We start from the raw sequence: 8,934 nt of genomic DNA on the forward strand, positions 1-8,934 counted from the left end.
CTACTGACATTTTGCAAAATGTGGACACTGAACCCGTTCTCCCAATCAATTTTGGACACTCATCCACTCCATTAACTTTCTATGCTAGCATGCGTGCTCTCTCTCTCTCTCTCTCTCTCTCTCGAACGCGCACGCACATGCTCGATCTTGGTCTCGGTCTCTTGCGCACCGGCCGCCCCCGCCCACATCAATTATCATATACTCCATAAAAGTAAGAAAAGGCCGCGCGGTCAAGCAGATGATATGTGCTCCCTTGTTCCACTCGGGTTCTCAATGGTACCTTGTATGGAATGATGGAGGGCTATTTGATGGTCTCCACATGTAAAGTTTTCTTCGTGGTAGACTTGTTCATACGGTTTGGAAGAAATCTAAGGAGACGGGCAGTCGACTGGCATCCTTGGCGTTGCAGAGCAACAGCATAAGCGTGATGTCCACCCTTTCCCACGATTTCATCCAGGCTCTGCATGAGGCTCGGCTATGGCCGCTCAGCGGCCTTCACCTTAGCCTTAGCCTCGAAGACCCACATGCGAAACTCCTTCGCAAAACACTCGCACAATCCATACACGCAGGTATCGCCGTTTCACTTCAGTCAGCAGTTATGCTCGTTTGCTGTTATCCGCTTTAATCTAATAGCTTTGCTGGGTGCATTCTTCCGGTGGTCCTGTCAGAAATACCTGGACAATGTACCCAAGGAGGCCTCATGTCTCAATGCAAGGTAACCCATAATCTCTTTTTCCTGTAATATGAGCCACCATTCCTTTCATGGTGGATCAAGTAGGCAGGATCAGCTATACTAAAGAGGCTCCAAGGGCAAACATTTGCATCAATGTGTGGTTTTTCGTTGTTGCTTCTCATCATGGCCTTGACGTTGTGCTGCTCATGCTTACAATCCCAGAGACGCTTCCAGGCTTACTAAACGATTGAGCAAGATGTGTGAAATGGAACAGCTGGATGAAGCTCTCCAGGCTGTGGACCTTTTGCGCAAGCGAGGGCTACCTGTGTCACGGGAGATAGTTTACTCTCTTTTGAAGGGATGCTCTAAGAAGAAAGATCTGGAAGCTGTAAGGCGTGTCCATTCCATTATGGTCAGTGGCCACTTCGATTCAGTGTCGGTACTAGCGGATCATCTTATCCGTCTATTTGCCATTTGTGGCAGCTTGCGTGAAGCAAACCAGGTATTCTCCAAGGTTCCAAAACCCAGTGTTTATACTTGGCATGCCATTATTTCAGCAAATTTTGAGCTCGGAGAAAGCCAAGAAGCTCTCTATTTGTATGATAAAATGCAACGCCAGGGCGTGAGTGCAAACAAATTTATATTTCCTTGTATCTTAAAAGTATGTGGCAGTTTAGGAGCTTTAGGACAGGGTAAATTGGTACATCATCAGATCATCGAGTGTAGGCTTGAATCAGATGTGGTTGTAGGGAGTACGCTTGTTGACATGTATGCCAAATGCGGAAGCTTGGAGGAGGCACGTGTTGTGCTAGATAAATTGCCAAATCGGAACGTGGTGTCATGGGGCGCAATGATCACAGGGTATGCCCAACATGGATGTGGCCTTGCTGCTCTTGAGCTTTTTGAGAGAATGCAACAGGATGGTGTAAAACCTGACAAAGTTACATTCCTCTGCATCTTGAAATCGTGTGGGCAGATTGGAGCTATCACAAAAGGCAGGCTAATACATGACCAGATTATCAGAAATGGACTTGAGTTTGATAAGGCTATTGGGAACAGTCTTGTTGACGTCTATGCCAAATGTGCGAGCTTTGAGGAGGCCCATCAAGTGTTTGGTAAATTACAGTACAAAGATGTGGTTTCATGGGTTGCAATTATTTCTGGTTATGCCCAGCATGGGCAAGGGCATTTTGCTCTCAAGCTTCTTGAGGAAATGCAACAGGAGGGTATAAAGCCAAACAATGTTACTTTTCTGTGCATACTGAAAGCATGTGGTAGCATAGGAGCCATCAGGCAAGGCCGGCTGATACATGATAGGATTGTACGTAGTGGACTTGAAATAGACATAGCTGTTGGAAACACTCTTGTTGACATGTATGCTAAGTGTGAGAGCATAGAAGAGGCTCGCACAGTGTTTGACAAATTGTCTAATCGGACTGCAGTGTCCTGGGGTGCAATGATTACAGGGTATACACAGCATGGGCTTAATCTTCCCGCTCTTGATCTTTTTGACAAAATGGAAAAGGTGGGCATCAGTCCAGATAAATTCACATTTTCATGCATCTTGAAAGCATGTGGTGGAGTAGGAGACGTAAAACATGGCATTCGGATGCATGAGCAAATCGTTAGAAGTGGACTTGATCTAGATCTTGTTGTCGGCAATGCCATTGTTGACATGTATGCCAAATGTGGGAGCTTGGAGGATACACTTAAAGTGTTTGATAAACTGGCAAATAAAGATGTGGTCTCATGGGCTGCAGTTATAGGCGGCTATGCCGATGCTGGGCAAGGCCTGAATGCACTTGAACTTTTTGGGCAAATGCAGCAAGAGGGCATGAAGCCAAGCAAAGTCACCTTCTTGTGCACGTTGAAAGCATGTAGTAGCATAGGATCTATAAGGCAAGGCAACTTGATCCATGAAGAAATTATCAGAAATCGGTTTGAATCTGACATAGTGATCGGGAATACCCTTGTCGACTTGTATTCCAAATGTGGAAGGCTGGGGGAAGCACGTAAATTGTTTGATCAATTGTTGTATCGAGATGTGGTTTCTTGGGGCGCAATGATTTCAGGATATGCTCAACATGGACATGGATCTGATGCACTTGAACTTTTTAACAAGATGCAAGAAGAAGGTGTCAAGCCTAACCGAGTCATCTTCCTGTGCAGCTTAAAAGCATGCAGCAATATAGGAGCAGTGGATCAGGGTAAACTGATACATGATCAGGCCACCAGAAGTGGACTAGCAGCAGATGTGAGTATTGGGAACACACTTCTTGACATGTATGGCAAATGTGGGAATCTGGAGGAAGCTTGCAAAGTGTTTGAGGGATTACCGAATCCCAATGACGTAACTTGGGCTGCAATGATTGCAGCATATGCCTATCACGGTAACTGCAGGCTGGCTGGGCAATTTCTCATGGACATGCAGAGCACAGGTTTGAAGCCAACTGGTACAGTTTATATGAGTGTTCTTATGGCATGTAGCCATGCAGGCGAAGTGGAGGAAGGCCATCATTACTTCAAATCTATGGAAGAAGACCATGGTATCTCCCCAAGGATTGAGCATTTTACCTGCATGATTGACCTTCTGGGTCGTGCAGGACGCTTAGCTGAGGCAGAACAGTTGCTGCAAAGTATGCCGGTTCCCTCTGACATCACTGGGTGGATGGCTTTGCTGACCGCGTGCAGAACATACAGCCATATGAAGCTAGGGACACAGTGCTTTGATGAAGTTGTCCAGCTGGATCCAAATTTCGCTGCTGGATATGTACTCATGTCAAGCATTTTTGCTGATTCTCAATTGTGGGATCATGTCAACAACACACAAAACCTGAGGAATTTTGTGAGTGCATGGAAGAAGCCTGGAAAGGCTTGGATTGAGGTCAACAACAGGGCTCAAGAATTTGTTGCAGGGGACCAATCACATCCTCTAAGTGAGAATATATTTGTAAAGATAAATGCTCTAGGAAGGGTGATAAAACAGGAAGGATATTTTCCACAGATGGATGTAGTGATGGATCCTCTGTCCAATGAAGAAGCTTTATGCGATCAGTCTGAGGATTTGCTAATGCAAACCTCTGCCCTTCGCAAATTGGATTCCATCATTAGAATATCACAAAAAACAAAAGCACAAGGAGCCATTCAAGGTCTTCATGTAGCACAATTTCAGAATTCTACTCTGTTAGAAAACAGAGATGGAGGGTGCTTGCTGTAGCCAACACTCCCACAGCGGAAGAATGTACAGACACGTAGCTCAGGAAACACACAGTGCTAAAATCAAATCTCGCTCCCACAATTATAGATAGAGATGGCCAATGGTCCTGCCTTCTGCTCCGTCCATCTGCTGCACATCCTGCAGCTTTGTACCTGCTCCAGCAACCTAACTTTGCTGCTGCTGACAGGTACAGGTCCATGAATAGCCCCATACTGTCTGCCTTTCAGCCATACAGATCCTGTACTGGTCTGCTGTCCTCTGCAGGAGCTGCTGCAGCAGATCTGCTTGCTGCTTACATGGCAGACTGCCTGCCCTCTCTGGTCTGCCTATGTGGTAATCTTTAGACCTGCCCACGTGGCTTCCTCAGACCCAAACTAGCATGTTGGTACACCTCCATACAATCTACTTGCATGCCAACTTGTTAAGCTGTTGCTGATAATGAATTTGCAGGCTGAGGTGTTCAACCCTCAGACGTGGGTCATAGATGTGGGCCTTTAGAAGGCTTGAGGAGCTAGACGTAACCATGCCAATGTACTGAATGGTACCACAAAAGGAATTATCACATAGTGGCATAAAATTGTCATCATTCCTAACAGGCCTTTTGAATATACCTAATCGTTGCTCCTCACTTTTCAATCAATTAATTACTCATGTCTCCCCTTTTAACCTTAATACACTCAATTAACCTAAGCTTGCAACTCAATTACGCATCACCTTTCCCCTTCGCCTCCTTCCCTCCACCTCTCCCCGTCGCCTCACTTCCCTCTGCCCTCCGCCTTGCCGCTCGATGCCTACACTACCTCCAACCTTAGCTTTGCCTCTCCTGCAACTTCCCTCCACCCTCTCTCTCTCTTAGCTATCTTGTTTGTTGCCTCCATGCCTCAAACGCATTCGTGGTTCCTCTCAGCTACATTAATTGCGCCTTGCTTTCTTGCCCTTTGGCCACATTCAACTCTCAAGTACATGGCTTCTCGATTGATGCTCACGATTCTAGTCATTGCTAGTTTGCTTTGTATCTCATGCTCTAACTATTGCTTATTCCCTAGCGGCTTGGAACCTTTCTCCTTGTAATCTTTTCATCGTTAGCTAGTCAGTGTTCGATTTTCTTCACATCCCTCCTTCCAGCTCGCTGCTTATATCACGGCTCATTCAATTGTGTCCATTGATCTTGTCGCAGCTCCTTGGCTCCCTCTACATTTGGTGTTCTGTTCTTGGTTGCTTTGCATGTCGTTATATGGTAGGATGCTAGCATCATATGGCTCCTACAGACCCTTCTCTTAATTCTTGCTGTTGCTCTTCTTCCTTAGTCGTCCTGATGATTCTTTGGTCTAGAGCTTTGTGTTTATCTCACTTCCCCACTGGCCCTTCAAATTGATTGTCGACTCCTTTGTTCTTGACTAGCCTATCCCCTATATATATAATTATAATTATATATTAATTATATAGGGCGATAGGCTAGCCGAGAATAGAAAGGAGTCGACTAGCCTATCGCTTAGAAACACAAAGGAGTCGACAATCATATATATATTGTCGACTTCTCTGTGTATATATATATGATTGTCGACTCCTTTGTGTTCTCAACTAGCCTATCGCTTAGAAACTATATTAATTATAATTATGTATATATTTGATTGTCGACTCCTTTTTGTTCTCGACTATATAGAAAGGAGTCGACAATCAAATATATATATAATTATAATTAATATAGTAGTGATAGGCTAGTCGAGAACACAAAGGAGTCGACAATCAATTTGAAGGGCCACTAGGGAAGTGAGATAAACACAAAGCTCTAGACCAAAGAATATTTATTTATTTATTTGTTGACTCCTTTCTATTCTCGACTAGCTTGTGGCTTAAAAACTATATTAATTATATATATATATATATAATTTATATTTACATTTGTATTCATATTCATATTTATATATATGCTATTCTCTGCATACGTCTTCTTCCTTTATCCCCCTAAATTATATTTATAATTATCTCTCTCTCTCTCTCTCTCTATATATATATATATATATATATATATATATATATCACCTTTTAATTTCCTTTATTTTGTTTACTAATTTTTTCAACTTTATAACCTAAGTTTCTTCTTATTTTCTTTAATTTTTTCATCCTTAATTTTATTTATCCCCTCTTCTTCCCATCTAAAGATTTTATATCTGGTTGATTAGTACCTCTCTTGTTTCTTTTCTGTCAAACTTAGCCATTTCAACTTTTCGTTGGGTAACCTTTATGTTTCCCCTTGCTTATTTTCTTAATATTCTCAAGTCTTTTTCTTTTTCTTTTGTGTATTCTTAATTTTAAAGGAATTTGGTTTTAAGAAATTTCTTTTAAATTGTCTTAGGAATTTATTCATAGACATAGGCAATTCTTAAAATAAAAAAAGCTTTTTCATATTTTTTATTGGTCCTGAATTACCAATCATGGGTGTGGATTACTCCCCATCGTCATATCTTTTTCTTTAATTTATTAGAAACAGAGAGTTTCTTTCTTAGAAAGGTGTGGACTACCCCCCTTATTGAAAATTTTCACGTAAAGAAGTGGATCATCCCTTGGTATGCTTTAATTTTGGTTTTCTCTAATGGGTGTGGAATACCCTTATTTTTCTTTCACACATTGGTTGAGAACTATCCCCTTCATTTCTTTTATATATAATGCAAAGTCACTTTTTATATAATACACTAGAATCTTGAAGGTTGTTCTTGTTTCTAGTTAAAGCAATAACAAGTCAGGGAGCATAGACCTTACATGTCTACCCAAATCAAGCTATATTGTTCTAACATATGGTTTATTTGGATGATGGTAGGTACGTGGACCTTAAACTTGGAGCCTAGACTACTTCGATGAATTCGACACGTGTACTTATTTTTGCAACCCCACCGAGGTTTGGCTGTAATAATATATTTGAAATAAAACTAAATTTGAGTTATTCAAGTATTTATTCTCCATATCTGAATAATTTCTAATTAATGTTTGTAAGCGATTATGTGACTGAATCGATTGTATGGTTCATTTATTTATGGGATAATTAAATCTAAGCACACATATACCCATAGCGCATGTAAAATTACATGTGTATTTCACGCATCCATACACACATGCATGCATACACGCGTGCGTGCATGCACACATGTGCAAAGATACACTCACATGTGCACGCACCTCCACACACACACATGCATAACCATGCACATAAGCACACACAACCACACACCCACATGCACACATGTCCACACATAAACACGTAGGTATGCATACATGCCTACCACACACACACACACACACATACACACTATAATAGCCAGAAAAGAAATCAGGACCAGAGGCTAGAGGCTAAGCATGGTGATGCTCGGGGGCCATAGAGGAAAGGAGAACGTGAGGGCAAAACGTTATCATGGGAGGGAAAAAGGAATTAGAAGGGGAGGGAATGAAGAGGGAGACTATGACACAAGGGGAAAGGAAGAGGGGGAAGAGAAGCATGTACATGATGGAAGGAGGAATATAAAGATTGAGACATCAAGAGAAGAGGACCATGCTTTATTTTGAAAGGAAGGGAAGGGAGAAATCAAAGTACTAGCTAGGTGGCTTTACAAGAATGAGTGTGTCTCATCAAGGAATAGCCCCCTCCTTCTATAGCCAAGAGAGAGGGTCTCTCCCAATAAATGCATCTTGCCACATGCATGGTGTGTGTGGAAGAGTCTCCCATGTGGGCTAGGCGGTTACACACTCTCAATTGTGTGCGACAACCCTTTGCCTCATTTTTTCACATAAATCAAGCCCTATATCTCAAGTCTATGATACTCCCTTAGTCTCTTTCTAATTTTATAATACGTTCAAACCTCTAGGAGGACAAGTGGAGGATTGGCACAAGGAATCTTGCCACCTCATCCTACTTTCCCAATTATTTAACTTACACTCTTGGACCTTCTATACCTCCCCCACATAAGCCTATCCTATATGGAGGGAATAACCCAATATAATATCCATCTCCACCTATTTTATATTACTTCTCCCATGGACTTTGAGCCATATCTTACTAAATGCAGCCTAGGTGGAGGGGTGGCACATGGAGGAACCATGCCACCTTACATTTTATAATATTACTACCATGGATTATGTACATTACACCTTATGGGTCCTCTTACGTGGAAGGGTGGCACATGGTCATGCCCTGTCACCTCAATCGTGGACCCTATGCACACCTTATTTTATTATACTATTGCCACACATACAAACACACACATATTAATGTCTTTTTTCTTAGACAAATTTATCCATAACAGTTCTCCCTCCAGGCAGGGAATACACAGCATTTCCATGCCTGGGTCCATCACGCAGAAAGAAGGGCTTGAGGTAACGCTTGTTAATCACCTTCTTGACATATGGCTCATGCAGCTCTTGAACTTTTACAGACCCATTGCTACGTTCCTTCATAACTTTTTATGAACCAGTCCATAGTGGCAGAAACTTCTTATCCATTTAGTTTTTCAATCTGTTATCAAAGCATAGCACAACATCCCCCTCAGCAAAGTGTCTTTCCCATCTCTTGCGAATCTTAGCATCCAAGCGGGCCTTTTGTCGATTCTTTTGAATCTCTGTTTGATGTAGGGCAAGGCGTCGGGTTTCATCTAGCTTCTCAAGTTGCACCAACCGAGCCTCTACATGTTCATCTTTTGTCATCCTCTGTTCTTATGCCAATCTCAAAGCTGGAATCTCTATCTCTAGTGGTAAAACGACTGCTACAAGGGTTACATCGAGGCATTCCTCTAAATCAATCAAAGCATTATTCAAGTTGGAACAACCCCCTTTTACAATTTTGAAAGAAAAATCATATTCTTGTAGAAGGGTAGTAGCAAGCTAAGGGTGTCCACTTTTTGTTCACTTCCCAATCCTTAGGAGGTGGAAAAACAAGCTTTTTAGCACACAAAAATGTAAATCTCACCTACTTCCCTATGGATCTAGTCTTTGAAGTCTTCTGACACAACATCACACTTGCTATTGTGCACACAATCATATACTCTGATCGAAAATT

The 8,934-nt window shown here is 42.1% G+C and overlaps 1 protein-coding gene across 2 annotated transcripts; it reads left to right on the top strand.

The window, feature by feature from the left end:
* The first annotated feature begins 257 nt into the window (after positions 1-257).
* LOC147897828 (pentatricopeptide repeat-containing protein At5g27110-like) lies at positions 258-4,083 on the top strand. Of its 2 annotated transcripts, XM_087380971.1 has the most exons (4): positions 258-569; positions 669-715; positions 896-1,061; positions 1,157-4,083. In XM_087380971.1, the coding sequence occupies exon 4, from the start codon at positions 1,281-1,283 to the stop codon at positions 3,888-3,890; it is 2,610 nt and encodes an 869-aa protein (XP_087237097.1). In that variant the 5' UTR covers positions 258-569; positions 669-715; positions 896-1,061; positions 1,157-1,280; the 3' UTR covers positions 3,891-4,083. The 2 variants fall into 2 exon arrangements, with proteins under 2 accessions (XP_087237097.1, XP_087237096.1); XM_087380970.1 differs by having other exon boundaries at positions 896-4,083.
* The last annotated feature ends 4,851 nt before the right edge of the window (positions 4,084-8,934 follow it).

The sequence above is a fragment of the Dipteris shenzhenensis genome, chromosome 10, assembly GCF_047967505.1.
Source record: "Dipteris shenzhenensis isolate YYH24624 ecotype China chromosome 10, Dip_SZ_1.0, whole genome shotgun sequence".
NCBI lineage: Eukaryota > Viridiplantae > Streptophyta > Polypodiopsida > Gleicheniales > Dipteridaceae > Dipteris > Dipteris shenzhenensis.

Excerpts from the sequence above, each read along its gene's own strand:
- LOC147897828 (XM_087380970.1), top strand. The coding sequence starts at position 465 with ATGAGGCTCGGCTATGGCCGCTCAGCGGCCTTCACCTTAGCCTTAGCC. Across the intron at positions 570-668 it reads CGCACAATCCATACACGCAG|AAATACCTGGACAATGTACC; the intron begins GTATCGCCGTTT and ends TGGTCCTGTCAG. Across the intron at positions 716-895 it reads GCCTCATGTCTCAATGCAAG|AGACGCTTCCAGGCTTACTA; the intron begins GTAACCCATAAT and ends TTACAATCCCAG.